Here is a 26,949-nt window from a genome sequence, read left to right as displayed (position 1 = left end):
CGAAAACAATCCGGTTCCCCATTTTACCAACCCCAGAAGGATGGAAGTCTGAGTCAACCTTGAGCCTGGTGAGATTTCATCTGCCAAACTGCTGGCAGCCGGTGATCAGCAGAAGTAGCCTGCAGTACTGCACTTAACCACTGCATCACCGTGGCACATCATCACCAATAATAATAGGTTGTTCAATATGTCATGATCTGGAGTTAACTCATTCTGGAGTATCTAACCTTCATTGAAGAGGATGGCCTCATCAACACCAGACAAAATAAGAAGGAATTATAATGGCCCACTGCCTAGTTCAAGAGTGTTGAACTGTTTTTCCATATTTTAATCTTTACAATCTCAAGAATAAATTTGGAGACTAAAAAACAATCAAACTTCCCTGAATTGTTCCTTTTTCGACTCTCAAATTAGGATTATTCTCCTGAGTCAAAGAAAACTCTTTTCTCCAACGGCACACTTTTATGGCCAAGGCTCATTCCCAATTCCCCTTCTAATTATCAAAATCATGATTATTTATTCTCCTTTGAACAAGGTTTATGGGATTTCCACCACCACAATTAGTGGCCAATCAATGTGACAACAAATGGCATAGACAGCATGTGATAATCTGATTTGTAACAGCCTCCTGTTATGAGATCAGAGTTTGGGGTAAAGTTGGGCAAATACTGTAGCAGTCTGAAATTGCAGATAGCTCTTCCAAATCTGGGGGCAAACCGGACCTTCTTCACTGTAGTTGTGGTCTTTTTGTGATCTCTGAGCTTTAACTCTGTGCTGAAGAAAGAACTCTAGGAAGGATCTCCTGCAGTATACTGTATGTCAAATGTTGCTGCTGCTGCATACACAGCTTTTTCTGCTTCAGTTTCTGTCTCAAATTCCCTGTGCCAGTACGCTGATGAAATGTCCATTTAAGGTGATCATAGAAGAAAAGGAGTGGTTCCATTACTACAAGTCAGGAGGCTACTGGATTACGGGAATAATGTCTGGAGTTGGAGCTCGATTGTACCCATTTTCATTCTCCGAGCCTCCAACCCACCAACTGAAAAGGTAATTGTCAACTCGTCCAAGGATTCTGGTGATTGATTTTACATGTCTTTTCTTTTTATATACAAATATAATTTTTTAGAATTTTCTTTTAATATAAAGATTCCCTCTTGCAGTAAACAATGTGTCGTCTGAGGACATATTTTTGTGTCATGACAATTAAAATTTACCACCATATTCATTATTTGTATCTATTCTTATATTACTACTAACATTTAACATACCTACTATTATAACATTTCTCTTCTTAACTTATTTGTCTTTATAATACATTGCTTTCATATTTATTCTCCAACCATTGATAGAATAACTCCCATATATTGTAATAATCAGATTCTTCCTTTCCTTTGAAGTGTTAATCTATGTATCTATGTATCTTTCCTTTTATGTACACTGAGAGCGTATGCAGCAAGACAAATTCCTTATGTGTCCAATCACACTTGGCCAATAAAGAATTCTATTCTATTCTATTCATTTCTGCACATTCTAATATATTCTTAATCATATTTTCATCCGTAGGGATCTCTTCACTTTTCCAATTTTGTGCAAATACAATTCTAACTGCAGTTATTACATGAATAATTGGTATACATTTTCTTTACTAAAAGTTTCTAGTAGAATCCCCAACTGGAATAGTTCAGGTTTTAAACTGATATGTTGCTGCATCATCTTCTCCAACCACATACCTCCAATGTCTCTTCTAGGAATGATTTCCTTTCCCCTATTCCTCATCTTGAGAAAGTCAAGTCATTATTGCTCATCCCAATTTGCTTTAGACGAAAGGCTCTTGGGTAACCTGATGATTTTGTAAAACCTGAGTTTGCAAAGTTTCTTTTTAAATTCTTCCACAAGTGTCAGCCTCAACATTGGGCAACACTGGGCACTGCCAACTCTCTCCCACGATGAATCTTGCCTGGATGGGGTTCTACCTGCTATTTTAGCAATGCTGTTACAGTAAGATTTGGAGCATAAATCATCAGAGATAAGTACACCTAGGTCCTTAACAAGGTGAGGGCCATCTGCTAGATAAATGCCACCTATCTTATATTTGGCATTCTGATTACGTTTACCAATATGTAAGACAGAGCATTTATGAATCGAAATTTGACCATTCAGGCACATAGTCAAGATAACTTTGCAAAACAACAGAATTATCTGTAGTATTGAATAATTTTAAGTCATCGGCAAAAAGAACGCAATTACTTTTAAGTTGATCACATAAATTGTTGATATAGAGCAAAAAAAGATGATGAAATTTCTTATGTTGCAGTGGGAACAACTTCTACAACATTCTGCCTTTCTTATTGGCTGTTCATGAAGTCAACCAAAATTCAAGGCTCTTACCCAACATCACCCTGGGCTACAACATCTATCAGAACTTTTTCAGTGCAAGAATGACATATGAGGCCATGCTGGATGTGCTGTCTACAGGACAGGAGAACATCCCAAACTACAGATGTGGAAGACAAAAGAACCTGCTGGCGATTCTTGAAGAGATGGATTCTGAACTCTTTGATCATATTTCCAATGTCTTGAGCATCTATAAAATTCCACAGGTATAAAGCCAAATGAAATTAAGTCCATGTTGTAAAATGTTCAGATTTGCCTAGAAGGCAGCACTTGTATATATTTCTCCAAATAAATTCAAAATTTTAAAAAAATAGTGTACATAAAAAAGGCTGAACACCAAAGAATTGAGGTCTTTGAACTATGGAGCTGGAGAAGACTCCTGCGAGTCCCTTGGACTACAAGGTGATCAAACCGGTCAGTCCTAGAGGAGATCAATCCTGACTGCTCTTTAGAAGGCCAGATCCTGAAGATGAAACTCAAATACTTTGGCCACCTAATGAGAAGGAAGGACTCACTGGAGAAAAGACTAATGCTGGGAACGATTGAGGGCAAAAGAAGAAGGGGACAGCAGAGAATGAGGTGGCTGGATGAAGTCACTGAAGCAGTTGGTGTGAGCTTACATGGACTCCAGAGGATGGTAGAGGACAGGAAGGGCTGAAGAAACATTGTTCATGGGGTCGCAATGGGTCAGACATGACTTCACAACTAACAACAACAATTAGTGTACAACACAGAAGAAAGTATGTCATAATATTCTTTCCTATTTTGAATTGGAGCTTGGCAACATGCCAGTTGATTTGGGGTTTTTTTAAAGGGCGGTTATTAAACTGACTTCTGCATTTCAAATGTCTGAAAGAAAACCAGCCAATTAAAGAGTTTATATAGAATTATTTCAAATCAATTATATGAATGAAGACAATGAAATAATACACCAATATAATGAAGACAATGAAATAATACACCAATATTAAACAATATTAAACAATTGCTGAAGGGGGTATAACAATATTTCAAGCCCAACATATGAAACAATCAAATAAGCAGTAATAATCAGTAGTAGTGATTAAAGCAGTAAAAATCTGGGGTTTTAAATTTGAGCCACTTATTTAATTATTTTAAATTTTATATCATTGTTTTGTCTGTGTTTTTAAATAGGCTGTACACCGCCCTGAGTCCTTCGGGAGAAGGGCGGTATAGAAATAAAATTATTATTATTATTATTATTATTATTATTATTATTATTATTATTATTATTATTATTATTATTATTATTAATCTATGAGAAATTAATATGTTTGTCGGTTTAAAAAGATGTTCCATGAGTGCATAGCAGTATTCCAGTATTTGTGAGGTTGCCATAAAGAGGAGGTCAATTTATTTTCCAAAGCACCAGAAGGCAAGACAAGAAGCAATTGTTGGAAGCTAATCAAGAAGAGAAGCAACCTGGAATTAAGGCTTTGAGGACAATTAATCATTGGAATAGATTGCCTTCAGAAGTTGTGGGTGCTTCATCACTGGGGCTTTTTAAGAAGAGACTGGACAGTCACTTGTGTAAAAAGGTCTTGGGTCTGCTGCTTGAGCAGGGGGTTGGACTAGGGCTGGGGTGTCACTCAATTTCATTGAGGGCCACATTCAGGTTGTGTTTGACTTTGGGCGGAGGCATGACCAAAGTGGGCATGACCAGCATGATGTCACTTGTGTCAGGGGCACCTGCGGTGGCCTGAATGCTCTGCCAGCAAAAATGGCAGAGCTCTGAGCTTCGTTTTCATCTGGGATGGGCTGCTGCAACCCTCTGCCAGCTTGAGCAGAGCTCGGGAGGGCCATGCCCGGACCCTTCTAACTCCATTTTCACTGGCAGAGGCACTGTGGGCTGGTCCTTTGCTATTTCAAGAGTGGCCACACAGGCCAGATCTAAGCACCCTGCAAGCCAGATCCAGCCCTCAGGCCTTGAGTTTGATACCCCTGGACTACAGTCTCCTGCTTGAGCAGGTGGTTGGACTAGAAGACTTTCCAGTTCTATTCTGATTGACTAATTGACTGAGTGGATGGGGGACCCACGGAGTTCTATTGTGACCAGAAGGGTGTGCTCTATGAGGACCTCCAATGAACATCACCCACAAACTACTGTTGGAAGAAATATCCTTCTGGGTTCAATTACAAATGGGGGAAAAGAAACTGAAAACATTTTATTTATTTATTTATTTATTTAATTTGATTTTTATACCACCCTTCTCCAGCAGGACTCAGAGCGGTGAACAGCCAAGGTAAAAACATAGCATACAAAATTTAAAACAATTTAAAATGATATTAAATAGTTTCGGCCCACAATTTAAAACACCCCAATAAAATCAATTACGAATTAAAACTGAAAGATGGGATCAAGCCAGGCCGGCTAGATGAAATAAGTGAGTTTTAAGGGCCTGACGAAAAGTCTGGAGATCCAGGATCGTATGTATCTCTGGGGGTAGATCGTTCCAAAGGGCGGGTGCCGCCACAGAGAAGGCTCTCCCCTGGAGGTCAGCAGCCAACATTGTCTGGTTGACAGCACCCTGAGGAGGCCCTCTCTGTGCGAGCGTACTGGCCGGTGGGAGGCTATTGGCAGCAGAAGGCGGTCTCGTAGATACTCAGGCCCTAAGCCATGGAACACTTTAAAGGTAGTCACCAACACCTTGAAGCGCACCCGGAAGACCACCGGGAGCCAGTGCAGCTTCCACAGGAGGGGTGTCACATGGGAGCGCCCCGTCGCTCCCATAATCCCCTGTGCGGCCGCATTCTGGACCAGTTGGAGCCTCTGGGTGCACCCCAAGGGGAGCCCCATATAGAGAGCATTGCAGTAGTCCAGGCGGGAAGTGGCGAGTGCTTGAGTGACCATGCGTAAGGAGTCCCGATCCAGAAAGGGATGCAACTAGCGTATCAGGCGAACCTGGTAAAAAGCCCCCCTGGCCACGGCCGTCATATGCTCTTCTAAAGACACCTGTGTGTCCAGGAGGACGCCCAAGTTGCGAGCCCTCTCTGTGGGGGCCAATGACTCACCCCCAATAACCAGCGATGGCACCAGCTGGCTATATCGGGACGCTGGAAGCCACAGCCACTCGGTCTTGGATGGGTTGAGTCGGAGCCTGTTTTTCCCCATCCAGGCCCGCACGGCCTCCAGGCACCGGGACATCACTTCAAGGGCATTGTTTGGATGACCTGGGGTGGAGATGTACAGCTGAGTGTCATCAGCATACTGATGGAACTCAGCCTCAAAACCACGGATGATCTCACCCAGCGGCTTCACATAAATGTTGAACAGGAGGGGCGAGAGGACCAATCCCTGAGGCACCCCACAAACAAGGTGCCTCGGGGTTGACCTCTGCCCCCCTGCCAACACAGATTGTGACCGGTCAGAGAGATAGGAGGAGAACCACCGCAAAACGGTGCCCCCCACCCCCAACCCCTCCAACTGGTGCAACATGATACCATGGTTGATGGTATCAAAAGCCGCTGAGAAATCTAACAGGACCAGGATAGAGGAGCAACCCCTGTCCAGAGCCCTCCAGAGATCCTCCACCAACATGACCAATGCCGTTTCCGTGCTGTGCCCAGGCCTGAAGCCTGACTGGAGTGGATCCAGATAGACAGCTTCATCCAGGTACTGCGGAAGCTGCCGCGCCACCACACTCTCAACAACCTTCGCGAGGTTGGTGGCTGCTTGGAAAGATGGTATTAATGGTGGACAGGATCACATGCCTTGATGATGTTGGGTGAAGAAAAAAAGGGAAGAGATGCTGAGAGTGACTGAGTTTTATGCCCTATCTGGGCTTTTGAATTTGAGCTTTATTCTGTTTGGTTGTCAGACTCCCATGGGGGCATACAGGGGCAAATCTGTAGGTTGTGTTTTGAGTCCATGTTTGGTTGAGCCTTGCTGGATTGTGATGTACTGAAAGGGCTTTGGAATTGCTATGATGGTTCTGCCTGAAGTAGGTAGATCTTTGTTATGTAGAATAGACTGGCTCAGGCCTTAATGGCCCATTGACAAAGGAGGGGGGGCTGAGTTTCTGCCTCCCTTTTAGGGGAAATATTCTTCCCTTTTAATATTTCCTAAAATATCTCATTTTCCTAGGAGGGGGTGTGTGCTAACTTCCTACACTACCAATACCTTCTCTTTTATCTTAGATCAACTATAATGTCATCAACCAGACAGCTGAGCAAAATTATCATTTTCCTTCTTCATACCGGATGACCCCAAACCAAGAACCTCCTGACTCAGCAATCATCAAGCTACTCCTGCAGTTCCAATGGACGTGGATCGGCCTCCTTTCTCAGGACAATGAAAAAGGAGAAAAATTCAAAAGACGTTTGGAAGTCCTTGCTCTAAAAAATGGGATTTGCATTGTCCTCTCAGGATCTGTCCCAGAAGCAAATGTGCAGACAAGTGTTGGAGATACTCTCATGCAAGAAAAAAGGAAAATGTTACTTTCTCTTATCAAGAGTCAAATAAAAATTATAGTATGCCAAATGGATTTTCAGGCCTCAGGACTGTTAGCAGCAATAATACAAACGATTGATACGACTAATACACCCATTGTGGGAAGGGTGTGGATTGCAACAACTTTGACAGCTTTGAGTGTATATAGTTTTGACCTCTGGGTGGATCTCCAAAATAAATATGCTTTGTTTTCCTTCCTCATCCAGACAAAGAGAAGGACTCAGTATGATGACTTTAATTCTTATGCATCCATGGTCACATTGTATGGAAAGGAAGCATTCCAATGTTCCTATTCAAGTCCTGTGTTATCTAAGAAAGTTTGGAAAAAATGCAGAGAAAAAGAGAATTGGGAATTCCCACCCCATGATGTGATTGCAAGAATCCTGTCTCAGGATTCCTCGAGTATTTCCCAAATAATTCAAATTGTGGCCTGGGTCCTCAGTGCTGCCTCCTCCTCCCAACGGAGTAAGAGGAGAATGCAAGTTGGAGACCATCAATCACCCCAGATTGTACAGCCATGGCAGGTAAGTCTTCTCCTTTGAAGTTCCATTGATTCCCCCCTTCCAATTCCTCAATATTAAATTAGATGTAGAAAGGGGTGAGATATTCTAAAGAACAGTTGCCCAGTTTGTGGTATTTGAGACTCTGTGTCAGTTTCAGAGTGTCAACCTTGAAACTGACCTGACTGTGGCCATTTTGATGCTTCATTGTTGCCACATTCCTGGGGGAAGGGTATTGCAAAATCTCCATTCCCACCCCACCCTGGGGCCAGCCAGAGGTGGTATTTGCCGGTTCTCCGAACTACTCAAAATATTCACTACTGGTTCTCCAGAACCTGACAGAACCTTCTGGATTTCACCCCTGATTTTAACGTTTGATGTAAGTGTATGTGTTTTTGTTTTTGTTTTTGTTTTCCTCTTGATTTCTTTTGCTATTGTGTGTTTGGTTTTAAAAATGTAAAATATTCAATAAAAATTATATATATATATTTTAAAAAGAGAGAGATAGCTGGGGTTTTGTAGCCAAAACAAAATATTTTCTCCTGGGAACCAAGGACATTCCCACCAATGGCCAAAGAGAGGATGAGTGAAGCCACCAGGCAACCGGATGACACCTTGATTGGACCATGCGACTGATTGTTTGGAAAGAGGAGGAAAACTTTTACTTTTAATTAGGTGAAAACTGTAGGAACATTTAGTCAGTTTTCACCATCCTATGCCTATATGGTATGTCCAATAAAACTGATATTTGAGGAACCTGCTTGCCTCAGAGTCTTGTTTGCTATGGGCGTATTATTCGGAACCCTGACATTAAACCGACTCTAAATGTTTTTTTTTGTTTTTTTCAAGTTTTTAATTTTTTTACAAACATATCAATGCCTGAACAATGTGGCACCTGGGTGACTTACATTTTGGTCCAAATCAAATAATATTCATCATATTTACTACAGTTGACAAGCTTATATAGTTCTGGTAATAGTAAACATATTTTTGTTGAATTATAATCTTACATTATTAGCTATTCCATATTTCAATATCTTATTTTTATGCCAATCACCATATTCTGACTGTCATTCCTTTTACTACAAATAAAACATTAATAGTCATATTTGTTACATTTAACAGGTTTATATGGTTCTAAGAGTAATACACATATTTATGTTAAATTATAATCTTCCATTGTTTAATTATTGTATTCCAATATTATTTTTCAAACATTCTTAATACTACCATCGTTCACGTTCTAATTTCCCCTCTTATTATTACTGCACCTTATTATATAAAGATGTTTATTCCGTTAATCCCCCTCTCTCTAGTTTCCATCCCCTTTCTAACTTTTAATTTTGCCACTATTATAGTTAACGATATTCCCTTTCTAGCCACATTTTAGTGAACATTTAGAGTCAGTTTTTACCATCCTATGCCTATATTATATGTCCAATAAAACTGATATTTGAGGAACCTGCTTGCTTCAGAGTCCTGTTTGCTATGGTGACAACGTAACTTTCAAAACTAAACAAGCATCAGAATATTCCAGCAATCCTCAACCCTTTATTGCAATCACAAAGTGATCTCCAAGCTAAGGAGTTTTGTTGGATTGTTTGTTCTGGATTAAGATTGAACTTTGCTGGCTAAAAGTTTCTAACATAGCAACAAGATACTAATAAAAGCATCTTCTCAGGGGAAACAAAAGGTTCATCCACACATCTCCTGAACTAATGCATATGCTTCCATAGCTATTCTTTGAAAGAATTAACACCACTATGCAATTTTTGTCACATTCCTAGCCCAAAGTTACACTCCGCTAACTTCATCTTGATCAGGACTGATGGCAAAATTGTATTCTCCATCTTTTCCCATTACAAGTTTTCCCATATCTGCAAATGATCGTGCCTCAGATGGGGCTGTGATGGTGAAGTAGCAAAACATAGAACATAAAACATAGAAAAATACAATTTTTAAAGGACCTCAGAAGTTTTTCTAGTCCAACCCATTAATCGAGCAGGAAACCCTATACCATTTCAGACAAAGATGCAGCAGCTGCAGGCTGCTTGTAGCAAAAGTTACCAGAGCCACTCCCCTTCTTAAATGTGCCACCGCCATTGCCACCCTGTTCCATGCACATGCTCACATTGTTGCCTGCTGCTGCTGATAAATGATGAATGAATAAATAAATGGTGTGTGTACCCGGCACATGGAAAAGGGGGCGAACATGGAACAGGGGGCGATGGCGGCTGCACATTTAAGAAGGGAAGCAGCTCCAATAACTTTTGCTACAAGAAGCCTGCAGCCACTGCATCTTTCGGCAGAAAAAGTGCCTCCAGCTGCACCAAAAAAAAAAAGAGGCTGCAGCTGCAGGCATCTCGTGAAAAGGCGGGTGAGATGTGGGCTGGCGGGGAGCCCAGTGGTGATGGCTAAATCCTGGCTTGCCTTCCCTGGCAGCCAGCTGCGGGAGGAAGGTAAGGACACATCACATGGCAAAAGGAGAACAGGCAGTGGGCAGCAAGCAGGCGGCAGCTCTGGGACAAGGCCGGAGCCAGGGAATGATGCATTCCGTGACCCAGTCAAGGTGGGCAGCAAGTGGGCAACAGCTCCAGGGCAAGGCTGAGGCCAGAGAATGATGCATTCCCTGAGCCGGTCGAGGTGGGCAGTGAGTCCATGGCAGCTGCAGGACCTCAGGGAATTGCATGTCCCCCAACCCAAGTTGAAGGGTGAGCAGGTGAGCTGAGCAAGTGAGGCGACTAGAGAGGCAAGTAGCTGGCCCATGTAGCAAAGGGAACTTATATAGGGTGGGAGTGGGTGGGTGGGCCAAGCAGCCAGAAGCGGCGAGTGAACCGGAAGGGGCGAGCAAGCTGGAAGAGGCGAGCAAGCAAGCGGGCGAGTGGGCATGTGTGGGCCACCAGGGATGATTGCTACTGGTTTGGCAAACTGATGCCAATCATCCCTACCAGTTTGCCTGAACCAGTCCGAACCAGAAGGATTTCACCCCTGCTGTAACTGTTCTTGGTATGTTTTAGCCTCCAGACCCCTTATAATTTTTGTTGTTCATCTATACAGCCTTTCCAGAGTTTCAATATCTTTTGTATATTGTGTTGTCTAGAACTGGATGCAGTATTCCAAATGTGGTCTTACTAAGGCTTTGTAAAGCAATATTAGAACTTCATGGGATCTTGATTCTATCCCTTTATTAACACAGCCTAGGATTGCATTGGCATTTTTGTTTGCTGCCACACATTGTTGGCTCATATTTAAGTGATTGTCCACTAGGACTCCAAGATCCTTCTCACGGTTACTGGCATTAAGCCAAGTTTCACATAGTCTGTACCAGGGGTGAAATGCTCCTGGTTTGGACCAGATCACCTGATCCGGTAGCGATGGCGGCGGGTGGTTCAGAGAACCAATAGCAAAAATCCCTGCCCCCCCCCATCATGATGAGTGGTGTAGAAGTGATTGTAGAAAAAATGCTTTTAAAAGCTGCTGACAATCTCAGCTGAGCCACAGGATCATCAGAGGCTGTTTTTTTTTTCACTTTTAAAAGCATTTTTTCTACAACCTCTTCAGCCGAAAAAATGCTTTTAAAAGTGAAAAAAAAAAAAAGCCTCTGATGATCATATGGCTCAGCTGAGATTGTCAGCAGCTTTTAAAAGCATTTTTTCTACAACCATTTCGGCCGAAAAAGTTGTCAGGAAAAAAATGCTTTTAAAAGCCTCTGACAATCCCAGCTGAGTTGCCTGATTGTCAGAGGCTTCTAAAAGCATTTTTTTTCTGCAACATCTTCAGCTGAAGAGGTTGTAGGGGGAAAAATGTCTTTAAAAGCCTCTGACGATCCCAGCTGAGTTGCCTGATCATCAGAAGCTTTTAAAAGCATTTTTTTCTGCAACCTCTTAAAAACTATGAGAGGGATCTTTGAGTCCTACTGGACAACCATTTAAATATGAGCCAGCAGTGTGCAGCAGCTGTCAAAAAACCCAACACAGTTGTAGGCTGCATAAACACAGGGATAGAATCAAGATCACAGGAAATGTTAACAACATTTTATAATTCCTTTGTAAGGCCATTCCTGGAATACTGCATCCAGTTTTGGTTGCCACAATGTAAAAAAGATGTTGAGACTCTGGAAAGAGTGCAGAGAAGAGCAACAAAGATGATGAGAGGACTGGAGGCTAAAACATATGAAGAACGGTTGCAGGAACTGGGTATGTCTAGTTTAATGAAGAGAAGGACTAGGGGAGACATGATAACAGTGTTCCAATATCTCAGGGGTTTCCACAAAGAAGAGGGAGTCAAGCTATTCTCCAAAGCACCTGAGGGGAGGACAAGAAGCAATGGGTGGAAACTAATCAAGGAGTAATGCAACCTAAAACTAAGGAGAAATTTCCTGACAGGTAGAACAATTAATCAGTGGAACAACTTGCCTCCAAAAGTTGTGAATGCTCCAACACTGGATATTTTTAAGAAGATGTTGGATAGCCATTTGTCTGAAGTGGTGTAGAGTTTCCTGCCTAAACAGGGGGATGGACTAGAAGACCTCCAAGGTCACTTTCAACTCTTCTCTTCTCTTCTCTTCTCTTCTCTTCTCTTCTCTTCTCTTCTCTTCTCTTCTCTTCTCTTCTCTTCTCTTCTCTTCTCTTCTATAAATATCTGAAAAAAAGCTATAAATTCCTGGAGAATGACTGAAAGAAGCTTCCCATGAAATGCTGAATTAAACTGTTTCAGAATGCAGTGGTGATTTGAAGAGGTTGAATTATTCAGAGCACCTCCAATCCAGAATAACATTGAATAAAGACTCAAATTGGAATGTTTTTTTTTAATGTTTCTGCAGCTTCATAAGTTCCTGAGAAACTTCCAACATCACAATATTTCCAGAGATGGGATTTCTTTTGATGAAAATGGAGTTCCTGTTGGTGACTTTGATATCATGCAGTGGCCATCCGTTTTGAACAAATCAGTTGCGGGGGTGAAAATTGGGAATGTAGAAAGACAAGCCTCCTTGGATATCAAGATTTCTGTCAATCAAAGTGCCATCCAATGGCCAACTTTATTTAGCAAAGTAGTTGAGGCTGCTTGGATTTTGCTTTTCTATTTATCTCCATATGTGGAAATTTTTCTTCTCAGAAATAATTTTTATTGAGGCCAATTGAGATAACTTCCAATAAGAGAACTTAAAGCATCATTAATTTATTAGATATCATTTTACTTTAGAGGTTTTACAATAATCTATCATTTACTGAAAGATGCTGCATTGTATTGCAGGATTTGCAGTCTACATTATTAAACTGGAATATGTTGCCATAATTTATAGTACAACAAATAATCTTGTTTTCAGTAAGAGAAAATCCAGAATGTCTATGGAGATTCTCAGTCATCCAGGTTGTGCCAAAGGGGCTTTTTCAAAAGGCATCTGGACTTTGTTTTCCCTTGAAGATGGCAGCTAAAAAAGTCATTTACATATGATGATACAACGATTAGTTTAAGAAGAGAAAGATAGGGACTCTAGAGAAAGCTAGATGTTGGAGGTTTCCTGAGAAAGCAAAGATGGAGAAAAAATATATACCGTATTTTTCAGAGTATAAACCACACCTTAATTTTGGGGGAGGGAAATAAGAAAAAAAAATCTGACTGTGCCTACCAGAATCTTTCCTTTGGGGAAAAAAATAAGGCAATGAGTCTTTTTGGGGATCTATATTGGAGATTGATAGAGAAAGAGAATGACCTTTCATTTGCCCCTTGCAAGTAATTAAAGTAATTAAAGTTCATGCCACTATTTCTTGACTGATTTTGCTCAATATGCTCCTGAGCTTCTGGAAGCCAGTTGAGTTCAGTAAATCCTTCTAATTCATATATTACCCTGACTAATCTTTCTGTTTATGTTTAGATGGTGCCTTATTCAAGATGTACAGAAAGTTGCTCCCCAGGTTATGCCAAGGTTGTGAGAGATGGAGCCCCAGTTTGCTGCTATGACTGTTCTCTGTGTATGGAAGGAACATTCTCTAGGCAAGAAGGTACAGTAGGTGGCTCCAAAAATAACCCATACAAATTCAAGATACAATCAATATTCTATCTTGTTTTGGGGGGGGGATATTTGATAAAGAAACAAGAAAAACATTAAATTTCTTGAAGGCATCCACAAACTTCAAAGATTGGGCACTATCACCAAATTTGGATGATGTTGTAAGCATTAAAATATATACTGAAAGGTTGCTGATTTCTATTGAGTTGTTACTTTTTTGCTTGGTTTTTGGAAAGAGGACAAGTTTTGAGAGCTGATAATCACATTTAACTACAGCTTTTAAAAAGACTGTTTGATTATTTTGACTAATGTTGTGTAATATGAATATCACTGGGCAGAAATATTATTCGTTGAAAATGAAGCAATTGATTTCTGATGTGGTTTTCATGCTCCTACAGCTGCAGAAACAGATTCATGCTAACCATTTTCTCAGATGCAGCCCATTGTGAAAAGTGTCCAGATGACCAGTATTCCAATAAGAAGCGAGATCAATGTGTCCCCAAAAATATAAGCTTCTTATCCTATCAAGAATTGTTGGGACTCATCCTGGCATTCTTTGCCATCGCTTTGTCCCTAACCACCGCCTTTATTCTGGGAATCTTCATGAAATACCGAGACACTCCAATAGTCAAAGCCAACAACTGTGAACTCACCTACATCCTCCTGGTTTCGCTCCTGCTTTCTTTCTTGACCTCCCTTCTATTCATCGGTCGCCCCGTGAAAATGACCTGTCTCCTTCGACAAACCATTTTCAGTATTGTTTTCTCAGTTGCTGTGTCTTCCTTGCTGGCCAAGACTGTCATGGTGGTGGTGGCCTTTCTGGCCACAAAGCCAGGCAGCAGCATGAGGAAATGGCTGGGGAAGAGTCTGGCCAACTCTATTGTTTTATCCTGCTCTGGTGTTCAAGTAGGCCTCTGTATGATGTGGCTGGGAGTCTTTCCCCCATTCCCAGATTCTGACTTTCATTCCCAACCAGAACACATCCTGCTGCAGTGCAATGAAGGCTCTGTCACCGTGTTCTACTCTGCTCTTGGCTACATGGGTTTTTTGGCTGCCATCTGTTTCTTGGTGGCATTTCTGGCTCGAAATCTGCCAGGGGCTTTTAATGAAGCCAAACTGATCACCTTCAGCATGTTGGTTTTTTGTAGCGTTTGGATCTCCTTTGTTCCCACATATCTGAGCACCAAGGGGAAATACATGGTAGCCGTGCAGATCTTCTCCATCCTGGCCTCTGGCCTGGGTTTACTGGGCTGCATCTTTATCCCCAAATGCTACATTATTATCCTCAGACCTGACATGAACACCAAAGAACATCTGATGATAAAAAATCATTAAGTCTCCTTGTGTTGGTGTTTATTTTTCTACAGTTTACATGCAGCATAAAATCACATACTTTGAAGTAATATTTTATATGTTGTCGCTTATCTTTCTTCATTCCATGTGAACTTTGAATTATAATAATTGAGTAGTAAAGTTGCTAAAACAACTCAAACTATTTGAAATAATCATATCCTTCAATTATCCTAATCTGAATTCATATTATGACATTAATAAAATTTCTGAAAAAAGGCCAGATAAACTGTTATCAGAGATGTTCTGATGTGGTTTTAGATTAATTTAAAGACTATGGCTAATGACGATGTGTGTTTTTGTTACTATATAGTTTGGTGTGCTGGTGTTATATTTTATTTTCTGGGGTGATGTTCTGACTTTGTTTAAAAAAAGAGTTAATTTCAAATATTATATATATTTTTGATTGATCTCTTCTGGCTCAATGATATAAGATCATTCATAGTTTGATAAATGAGATAGATAGATAGATAGATAGATAGATAGATAGATAGATAGATAGATAGATAGATAGATAGATAGATAGATAGGGAGAGGGAGAGAGAGAGAGAGAGAGAGATGGATGGATGGGAGAGATCAAGAAAGAGAAAAACAGAGTGACAGATAACATTCTATATATGAAGAATAGATAAAATATCAACATGAACATTGGAGCAACTTTAATTTTTTTCTCCATCCCTTTGAATAAATTAATGAGACAAATTATTATTTTTGGCAGTCTTTGGCAGAAAAATGTGTACAACTCTGAATGATTTTTTTTCTGGGGGGAATCATGTAGACATGATGTGCCAATGAAGATGTGCTTTTGAGTATTGAAATTGGTTCCTGTTTTTTATCCATGTCGATTTCCATATCAATATCCATTTCCATTTCCATATACTGTACATATAGTGCCTGTGTTTCTGTGTGTGTGTGTCCTGCAAACCTAACAATTCAAAAGTATGTAAATGCAAGAAGATAAATAGGTACCACTTTAGTGGGAAAGTAACAATGTTCCATGCACCTTCAATGCATAGTCATGCCAGCCACATGACCATGGACGCATCTTCAAATAAAGGCTCTTCATTCGTGAATCAAAGATGAGTACCGCCCCTTGGGTTGGTCATGATTGACAGGGGAAATCTTTACCTATGCCCACTTAAACCTTTATCTAGAAATATATAAATATGTTTTGTGCATGTGTCCTTTCTTTGTCTTTGTCTTTTTGTCAGTCAGCCCTTCGGTGTATTACAGATTACAAAAGCTATATCATATAAATCAGGACTACTTTTATCTGACCTTGTCTTGCTAATGGTTTCTCAATGCCATTACCTCTGCCTTTTACACTATCGCACTTTGGATATTGAGAAAGCATTGGAAAAGCAAAGCAATTGCAATGTATTTTTATTCACATACTGATCAGTTTCACTCATTATGCTAAATCAGGATTCTAGATTGTCCTAATTTTGATTTATGTCATTGTAGTATTGAATCTATCCTAGCCACTTCTAGGTTATCTGCAAAGATTAGAAACATTTCCTCCTTCCAATTGTTTATCATATCAAAGTGTCCAGAACCTAGCACTCAAAAAGAATGAACTCAACAAGAATAAAATGTTATCGCCCCCCTAAGCAGGGGGTTGGACTAGGAGTCCTCCAAGGTCCCTTCCAACTCTGTTATTCTATTCTATTCTATTCTATTCTATTCTATTCTATTCTATTCTATTCTATTCTATTCTATTCTATTCTATTCTATTCTATTCTACCCTCTCTAAGCAGTTTACAGAGTCAGCCTATTGCCCCCAACAATCCAGGTCCTCATTTTACTGACCTTGGAAGGATGGAAGTCTCAGTCAACCTTGAGCCTGGTGAGATTCGATCTGCCATACTGCTGGCAACCAGTGATCAGCAGAAGTAGCCTGCAGTACTGCACTTAACCACTGTGTCACCTCGGCTCATCATCAACAACTTTAGGTTGTTCAATATGTCATAATCTGGAGCTAACCATTCTGGAGTATCTAACCTTCACTGAAGAAGATGGTCTCATCCACACCAGACAAAATAGGAAGGAATTATAATGGCCCACTGCCTAGTTCAAGAGTGTTGAACTGTTTTTCCCTATTTTAATCTTTACAATCCCAGGAATAAGTTTGGTGACTAAAAAACAATCAAACTTCCCTGAATTGTTTCTTTCCCGACTCTCAAATTAGAGAGGAAATTTCTTTTCCTGAGTCAAAGAAAACTCTTTTCTCCAACGGCACACTTTTATGGCCAAGGCTCATCCCCAATTCCCTTTCTAATTATCAAAATCATGATTATTTATTCTCCTTTGAACAAGGTTTATGGGATTTCCACCACCACAATTAGTGGCCAATCAGTGGGACAACAAATGGGATAGACAGCATGTGATAATCTGATTTGTAACAGCCTCCTGTGATGAGATCAGAGTTTGGGGTAAAGCTGGGCAAATACTGTAGCAGTCTGAAATTGCAGACAGCTCTTCCAAATCTGGGGGCAAACTAGACCTTCTTCACTGTAGTTGTGGTCTTTTTGTGATCTCTGAGATTTAGCTCTGTGGTGAAGAAAGAACTCTAGGAAGGATCTCCTGCAGTATACTGTATGTCAAATGTTGTTGCAGCTGCATATACAGCTTTTTCTGCTTCAGTTTCTTTCTCAAATTCCCTGTGCAGGTACACTGATGAAATGTCAATTTAAGGTGATAATAGAAGAAAAGGAGTGGTTCCATTACTACAAGCCAGGAGACTACTGGATTACGGGAATAATGTCTGGAGTTGTAGCTCGATTGTACCCATTTTCATTCTCCAAGCCTCCAACCCACCAACTGAAAAGGTAATTGTCAACTCGTCCAAGGATTCTGGTGATTGATTTTACCTCCTCCAATGTCTTTTCTTTTATATATATATATATATATATATATAAATATCTTCTTTTAATAAAAACATTCCCTCTTTCAGTAAACAGTTTGTCATCTGAGTACATATTTTTGTATCATGACAATTAAAATTTACCTCCATATTCATTATTTGTATCTATCCTTATATTACTACTAATATTTAACATATCTACTATTATAACATTTCTCTTCTTAACTTATTTGTCTTTATGTTACATTGATAGAATAACTCCCGTATATTGTAAAAAATCAGATTCTTCCATTCCTTTGATTGCAAGTGTTAAGCTATGTATCTATGTATCTTTTCTTTTATGTACACTGAGACAAATTCCTCGTGAGTCGAATCACACTTGGCCAATAAAGAATTCTATTCCATTCATTTCTGCACATTCTAAAATTTTCTTAATCATATTTTCCTCCGTAGGGATCTCTTCACTTTTCCAAAGTGCAAATACAATTCTAGCTGCAGTTATTATATGAATTATCAAGTATACATTTTCTTTACTATAAGCTTCTGCTAGAATCCCCAACAGGAATAGTCCAGGTTTTAAATTGATATGTTGCTGTGTCATCTTCTCCAACCACATACTTCCAACGTCTTTTCTAGGAATGATTTCCTTTCTCCTATTCCTCACCTTGAGAAAGGCAAGTCATTACTGCTCATCCCAATTTGCTTTAGAGAAATGGCTCCTGGGGAACCTGATGATTCTGTAAAACTTGAGTTTGCAGAGTTTCTTTTTCAGTTCTTCCACAAGTGTCAGCCTTAACACTGGGCAACACTGGGCACTACCAACACTGTCCCACGATGAATCTTGCCTGGATGGGTTCTGCCTGCTTTCAAAATGATTACCTTGGTACTCTGGAGAGTCAGCAATTTATTTATTCATATTTATTTTATTTATTTATTAACAATAGTTCCTCCAAACTAAACGAACATACAATACATTTTTTTCTGAATAGAGTATTGACCGAGTCAAAATTCATACAGCTTATTTTTCCAAATTTAATTTACATATTTCAATTTCAGCCATTGTATTCCTTTTCTATTTCTCTCTTTTTCATGTCTATTTTATATTTAATATATAATCAATATTACCATCCGCCCTACCTCTTAATCTTAATCTTATTTCATTTCTTTTATTTCTCCCTTTATCACATATTTTATTCAATATTCTTTTATTCTATTTAAGCCCTTTAAATTACACACAATCCTTATATTATAATCCTAATATTTCACACTTACATCTTAATCTCCATTGTTTTCTAAAGGTGGAGCAGATTATAATGTCATACCTCCTTATTAATCACTTTACCTTTTTAACAATATATTTCTTCAAATTTGTTTCCGACATCATTTTTTTTAAATACAAATATGTTATTCCATTTCAATTTCACCTCCATTTCCATTTCATTTAAATTTCCTCTTCTAAATAAATCATTTTATATTTCTCAATTTTAACAACATTCCCAATCATCTTCTCTTAATTTCTAATTATCATTTTATATTACCTTGAATTCACTTTTCCCCTATCCTGATATTAATACAATTCATTCAAATCTATACATGATAATAATCTTCTACATATATCATTATATAGTTCACAACCATTATTTTTCTGCATTCTACCATTCATATTATAAAATATCTTTCAGATTATTCAAATATTACAATTATTACTGTAATACTATTATTACTGTATTTATATATCCTATTATCCTTCCTCCTTTTTCACTAGTTACTCCTTTTAACCATTTTCTCCTGGTCCATCTAGCAAAGTACCTCTGAAAATTCCCTCATTCCCTCATTTTCTTTTTTTTTTCTTGTTTTTATAATTATTATATCTTTCCCCCTGTTTCTTTCCTTTAGCTTTTAAGTCCATTATTCACTTATTTTGTTCTATATTCCCATCTGATCTAATTTCCTTTTCTCTTTTCACTTTCTTTGTTTCCCCACTATTAATCCCAGTGTAATCATTTAAATTTTTTGTCTCTAGACTCTTCCCTTTTTCTTATGTTTCTTTTTACCCTCTCTATTTTTATCACTGTTAATCACAGTGCAATCCTTAAAAATATTTTTTCTAATCTTCTTTTCCTTCTCTTAATTTTCTTTTTTATTGATTGTTTCCTTCTAATCCTTCTCTTTTTTCATTGTTACTCCCAATGTAATCATTTGAATGTTCATCAATGTCTTTGTCCTCTATATTGTTTTCCTGCTTCTCGTTGGTAGGCTGTTTATCCAATTGAATATGTTCTGAAAATATTCTTGATTTCTTTCTGTCCAAATCAAATGATAGATGTACCATTTTAACCATCTCAATTAGTTCCTAATTGACATGTGGCAATTAGTGCCACATTTTGTCGTTCTGATTAAATTTTGACTCCAATTTAAAACTTTGTTATTTGTCAGCTCTTTTACTTATCAAAGTCAAATAGTTGAAAAGAAAACAAGACTTCCTTAAAAATTCTCACGGCTCGTTAATCAAGGTCAGTATATTTTTTTCCAAGTTCAAAATGTTCAGTGTAGTATTTTTTTTCCACCAGTAGATGTCTCTCTCCAATCCACAGGTTTCAAATCAAAAGCTTAACAAAGTATCTCTTTGTGTATTAAATCCACTTATCTGGTATTTTCCACGCCAGGATCCTTTTTAAAGATTTCAATTTTTTTCTTTATTTTCTGTGAGTTGGCCAATCACTCACCTGATACCAATACTCTGTCCAAAACACTGCTCCTGCACAATTCTTAGCCCGGTTGCCCCAAGGGTCGCAATGGCCACCGCCCCCGCTGCTGGATCAAAGAGTTTTCTCTGACTTCCGAGGAACTTGCCTGTTCCTCCTAGTCGTCTGAGATGCCTCTCCTTCTTCTTCGTCCCTACAAGATGGTTCCGGTCCGAAGACCCCCTGACAGCAGTTTGTCTGGCTGGATTTTCACCAGGCTTGTTAGAGCCTCCTACTTTCCACCCAGTCTCGCCGCGATGCTTCCCGTTTCTCTAGCATAAGTTTTATAAACTCTAATTAGCAACACAATGTTTCCAGAAAAAAGGTTCGCAAAATTAAGCTTGCAACTCTTAATGCTTTTTTAGCAATGCTGTTGCAGTGAGCTTTGGAGCATAAATTGTCGGAGATAAGTACTCCTAGGTCCTTAAAAGGTGAGGGTCATCTGCTATATCAATGCCACCTATCTCATACTTGGCATTCTGATTACGTTTACCAATATGTAAGACAGAGCATTTGTTAATCAAAATTTGAAGTTGTCAAATAGATGACCATTCAGACACATAGTCGAGATGACTTTGCAAAACAATAGAATTATCTGTAGAATTGAATAATTTTACATCATTGGCAAAAAGAATGCAATTGCTTTTAAGTTGATCGTATAAATTGTTGATATAGAGCAAAAAAAGATGATGAAATTTCTTACTGTTGCAGTGAGAACAACTTCTACCACATTCTACCCTTCTTGTTGGCTGTTCATGAAGTCAACCAGAATTCAAGGCTCTTACCCAACATCACTCTGGGCTACAACATCTATGAGACCTTTTTCAGTGCAAGAATGACATATGAGGCCCTGCTGGATGTGCTGTCTACAGGACAGGAGAACATCCCAAACTACAGATGTGGAAGACAAAAGAACCTGCTGGCGATTCTTGAAGAGATGGATTCTGAACTCTTTCATCATATTTCCAATGTCTTGAGCATCTATAAAATTCCACAGGTATAAAGCCAAATGAAATTAATTCCATGTTGTAAAACATTCAGATTTGCCTAGCAGGCAGCACTTGTATATATTTCTCCAAATAAATTGAAAGTCAGAGAGTAAATATTAGAAGAGATAAAAGAATTTTTAATTCACAAAGTATGTGTATAAAACCCTTTTTTTCTTTTAAATGCCTCTGATGATCCAAGCTGAGTTGCCTGATGGGCAAAGGCATTTAAAAGAAAAAAAGCCTCTGCCGATCAAGCAACTCAGCTGGGATCGTCAGAGCCTTTTGACAGCATTTTTTACAACCTCTTCGCAGAAGAGGTTGTAGAAAAAATGGTTTTAAAAGTAAAAAAAAAAATTGACCATGCCCACCCAGTCACATTTACTCCTCCCCCACCCCAAGCCATGCCCACAGAACTGGTAGTAACAAATTTTAGATTTCACCACTGATATATATATGTATGTGCATTGTATATGTATGTATGTATGCATGTGTGTGTGTGTGTCTCTGTGTACTGTGTGTCTCTCTATATACATACAGTATTGTGCTGCTGGTGCTTTGGCCTGGTTCTAGTGAACCAGTAGTTCCGGCAATCAGTTGTCCCTGCCCACCCGCCTCCACCCTATCCTGTCATATATTTCCGCGTTTCTCAGCTCAGCTGATTTGCGTGGCATGGTGGATTTCCATGCCTCAGCTTTTTTACTTACTGGGGCTGCCCTAGAAGGTAAGCTGTAGAGGTTAAAATTGGTGTATTTTGAATGCTGTGCACATGCACAAAGCACACACTCACAGAAACACAGACACACAGACACATATGTGGTTGGACTAGAAGACTTTCCAGCTCTATTCTGATTGACTAATTGACTGAGTGGATGGGTGACCCACAGAGTTCTAATGTGACCAGAAGGGTGTGCTCTATGAGGATCACCAATGAACATCACCCACAGATAATTCAGACTTCCCTGGTTTCAAAGGGAGGATGCAAGACAACAGGACAGAACATCAATGGAACTAGCAAAATTCATGCAGTTATTATTTGAAATGTCTCTCAGCAGTGTTTAAAGGCCCTTAGATTTACCATCTGACTTTTAACATTAAAATTGGCACAAACTACTGTTGGAAGAAATATCCTTCTGGGCTCAGTTCCAAGGGGGTGGGGACACTGGATTCATGGACGTTGCTTGGAAAGATGGTTTTAATGGTGGACAGGCTCACAAGGATGAAGAAAAAAGGGAAGAGATGCTGAGAGTGCCTGAGTTTTATGCCCTCTCTGGGCTTTTGAATTTGAGTTTATATTCTGATTGATTGTCAGACTCCCATGGGGCCCTGCAGAGGCAATTCTGTAGGCTGTATTTTGAATCCAAGTTTGGTTGAGCCTTGTTGGATGGTGCTAGAATAGAATAGAATAGAATAGAATAGAATAGAATAGAATAGAATAGAATAGAATAGAATAGAATAGAATAGAATAGAGTAGAGTAGAGTAGAGTAGAGTAGAGTAGAGTAGAGTAGAATAGAATAGAATAGAATAGAATAGAATAGAATAGAATAGAATAGAAATTTTTATTGGCCAAGTGTGATTGGGCACAGAAGGAATTTGTCTTGGTGCATACACTCTCAGAGTACATAAAAGAAAAGATACATTCCTCAAGAATCATAAGGTACAACACTTAATGATAGTCATAGGGAAACAGTCAATATAAATCTTAAGGGTACCAGCAACAAAGTTACAGTCAGACTGTTAGATAGGGTGAATGAGGAGCCAGGAGCCAGGTCGAAGTGAATAACAACTCTTTAATATACAGTGAGAGTCCAGCAACTTTTCAGTAGTACAGCTCTCCTTATAAAGCTACTTGCCAAGTGTGTTGGCCAATGATTATCGAGCTTTTTCCCGCTCTAATTTTCCCTCCAAAATTAGATACAGTACATAACACTCCTCCCCTCCCAAAAGGCATTATACCAAACTATTTACATACATAATCACGCAGGTGAATAGGGCATTCCCTGATTCTAGTTGACCTATGCAATTCAGTCTGAGGCAGGGATTTGGGCTGATTGGAGGGCCCCTTTGTCTCTCCCAGCCCAGCCAATGGAACCTCCTGGATTTTTTTATGGGCATTGCACACTTCTGGTGGCCCTGGCTTCTCACGGATGCGGCGCTGGACCCCGAAGTCATCAGGTAACTCTTCCAGCCACTTCGGGTTTGTGTTAGCTGTTGGACAAATGATTGGTGAGTCAGGGACTGGTTTGTCTATTATGCTTTCTGGCTCATCGGCCAATGTTTGGGCCAGACGTTTCCCTAACTGGTCAATATGCCTTCGCCATACCCTTCCATTGCTGATTTCAATAACATATGACCTGGGCCCGGTAATGCCAGTGATTTGCCTAGCCACCCATAGGGGACCTTCTGCGTAATTTCTTGTGAAGACTGCGGACCCAATGGAGAAACTTCTAGTCTTACTTTCGGCTCCCATATACCCCTCAGGGGAGTAATTGGAGTGTAGCCTATCTAGGGTACAATGGAGTCTCTGGCCCATTAAAAGCTCTGCCGGACTTTGCCCCATTGTCATGCCTCATTGTCATGCAACATGCTGGGCTGCTAGAAGAGTGTCAATCCTAGCTTGCCAGTCTTCTGGCCTGAGTCTGGCCAAGGCCTCTTTGGCCGATCTCACAAATCTTTCAGCCTGACTATTACTGGCCAGATAGAAAGGTGCTGTGAGTGCGTGACGGACCCCTATCTCAGCTAGGTACCCCTCGAATTGGGTAACCATTAGTTGAGGTCCGTTATCCAACACCAGGGTGTCAAGTAACCCAAGCCCGGCGAACAGTTTCCGGAGCGCTTTAATTACAGCCTCCGCAGTGATGGCTGTATATTAGAATGATCTCCAGCCACTTAGAATAAGCATCCACCACTATCAGAAAGGTTTGACCATGGAATGGACCAGCAAAATTGGTATGAATGCTGGACCATAGTTCCCGAGGCCTTTCCCGCTCTTTGGCCTAGGCAACTGGGGGAGTGGGGTGAGACTCTTGGCAGGGGGTATACTTGGCCACCCATTCAGCAATACAATTGTCCATGTTAGGTCACCATACATAGCTCCTCGCCAGCCCCTTCATTCTCACAATACCAGGGTGTCCAATATGCAATGTTGTTAAAACCTCTTCCCTTAGGCTAGGCGGAATCACTACCCGGTCACCTCATAGTAAACAGCCCCCTTGCATAAATAGCTCATGTTGTTTACATGCAAATGGTTTGAATTCCCCACCAACAGGACCAATCAGCCATTCCCTATGCACACAGCTAATAACAGTCCGCAACACAGAGTCTTTAGCAGAGGCCCTTGCAACTTCCACAGAAGTGATAGGGTCAGAGTCCATAGAGTCAATAAGCAGCACAGGGATGCCTGGAGCCAGGTCCTCCAGCAAGTCCGGCAGCGGGCACTTGCTGAGGGCATCGGCATGCCCAAGGCTCTGACCCGGTCAATGGACGAGTCAATATGAGTAGGCAGCCATAAAAACAACCCACCTAGTCAGATGGGGGGACATGGCCACCGGGGTGGGGTGATCCCCAGCGAAAAGTCCCAACAGAGGTTGGTGATCCGTAACGAGTACAAAAGTCCATCCAAATAGATACTCATGAAACTTTTTAATTCCAGCGACAGCCACCAGGGCCTCCCTGTCCAGCTGGCTGTAATTTCTCTCAGCGCTGGACAGGGTGTGGAAGAAATAGGCGATGGGGGCTTCTCGTCCATTTGGCAGTCTGTGACTCAAAACAGCCCCAACGCCAAAAGGGGAGGCATCACAGACAAGGACAAGGGGAAGCAGTTCATTGTGTTGGATGAGGAGGCTGTTGGCTGAGAGAAGTCTTTTGACAGCTGCAAATGCCATGGCTTCCGCCCTATCCCAAACCCACAAAGAATTTTTTGCCAATAGTTTGTGGAGTGGTTCAGCCACTTTGTCTTTGTCTTTTAAAAAGATAGAGTAAAAGTTTAAAAGTCCCAGGAACACTTTCACTTCTGCCTGGGTCGTTGAGGTAGGTGCATTGCGAATAGCCTGGACTTTACTCTCTGTGGGGTGGATACCAGCCCCATTGATCTTGTACCCAAGAAACTTGACTGCGGGTACAGCAATCTGGCATTTGTCCCTTTTAACCTGTAGCCCCGCGTTCCTAAATATATTTAGCACTCCCCTCAATCGATCCCTCAGCTGTCGTTCATCGGCTGCAGTGACTAAGACATCATCGAAATAGGGTACAACCCCCAGCAGTCCTTGCAACAGGCATTCCATAACACTTTGAAACAGTCCAGGGGCAACGCTAACCCCAAATTGTAGTCTGGTGCACTTGAAGGCATCTCTATGTGTTACTATAGTCTGTGCTTCCGCGGTAGCGTCATCTACCAGCAGTTGCTGGTACGCCTATGCAAGGTCTAATTTAGCAAAGACCTTGCTGGGCCCCAGGGAATGGAATAGGTGTTGCACAATAGGGACAGGATAGGTGCTCTGCTAGAGGGCTTTATTGAAGGTGCGCTTATAGTTGGCGCATATGTGCACAGACCCGTCAGCTTTAATTGGGGTGACTATCGGGGCCTCCCAATTTGCATGGTCGACCGGCACTAATATACTCTGGCTTATCCAGAGCTTATCCAGCTCCTGGTCTATCTTAGGTTTAAGTGTGAATGGCACCCTCCTTGCTTTCAGTCTAATGGGGGCTATCTGGGGGTCCAGATTAAAAGAGATAGGAGTCCCCACATACTTGCTGAGGCGGTTGTCGAAAATGTCCTGGAATTCGTGGAGCAGGTCATCCATCAGGCTGCTGGAGGTGGAATGGATACCGGTCATTACCATTCCCAGGGCCTTGAACCAGTCGAGCCTGAGGAGGCTTGGCAGACGTCCACTGACACGGTGATGGGCAACCACTTGTTGAAATCACCGAATTTCACCTGGAATGTCCCATAGCCTTCCACAGGGATGCGATTACCTTGGTAATCATTCAGTCTTAGACACTGACGTTTCAGCTGGTGCTTTTGCAGTTTCGGAATTGCCGCCTTTAGTTCGGCCCATGACATGATTGTGATAGATGAGCCGGTGTCTATCTCCATTTGTCATGGCGATCCCTCAATCTTGACTGTCACATGCAGTTTCCGCTCCGGGGATGTGGTTGCCTGGCCGATGTGAGTCTGGAATGTCTCAGGGGGGTTAGAATAGGCACTTCTCCTCTGAAGAATGTCCCCGTCCCTCTTGGGGGGGGGTCGTAGTTGGCCAGCCTGGCTGGTAGACGTTCGCTGCCGGTGGTTGGATGGTTGCGTCACCCTGCACACTTGCACCAAATGTCCTTTCTTGTTACAACGCCTGCAAATGGCATCTTTGAAATGGCATGTCTGTCTTTGGTGCCAATCCCCACAGCTAGTGCAGCTCTGCTTCTGGTCATTATTATCGTTCTGCTGCTTGGTTTCTGTTTTGAAGACTTTTTCCTCGCTTTCTTCAGCACTGTTGGGTTGAGCTGATTCACTATGGACGGGGGTAGATTTTTGTGCCACCTGGGGTGGCGCTTGCCGTTGCAGAGACTCTGCTGCTCTATTCAATGATTCATGTGCCCTGGCTTCATCTAGGGCAATGTGGAGAGTGAGGGTTGTC

At 40.8% G+C, this 26,949-nt stretch overlaps 1 protein-coding gene across 1 annotated transcript; it reads left to right on the top strand.

The window, feature by feature from the left end:
• Positions 1 to 9,985: 9,985 nt before the first annotated feature.
• On the top strand, positions 9,986 to 14,767 carry LOC148115624 (vomeronasal type-2 receptor 26-like). Its single transcript, XM_087888238.1, has 3 exons — positions 9,986 to 10,084; positions 13,241 to 13,367; positions 13,809 to 14,767. Exons 1-3 carry the CDS (start codon positions 9,986 to 9,988, stop codon positions 14,708 to 14,710), a joined length of 1,128 nt encoding a protein of 375 aa, XP_087744364.1. The 3' UTR covers positions 14,711 to 14,767.
• Positions 14,768 to 26,949: the final 12,182 nt, after the last annotated feature.

The sequence above is a fragment of the Pantherophis guttatus genome, chromosome 2 (assembly GCF_059756535.1).
Source record: "Pantherophis guttatus breed Tessera chromosome 2, ASM5975653v1, whole genome shotgun sequence".
Lineage (NCBI taxonomy): Eukaryota > Metazoa > Chordata > Lepidosauria > Squamata > Colubridae > Pantherophis > Pantherophis guttatus.
This window is presented reverse-complemented; position numbering and strand designations above follow the sequence as displayed.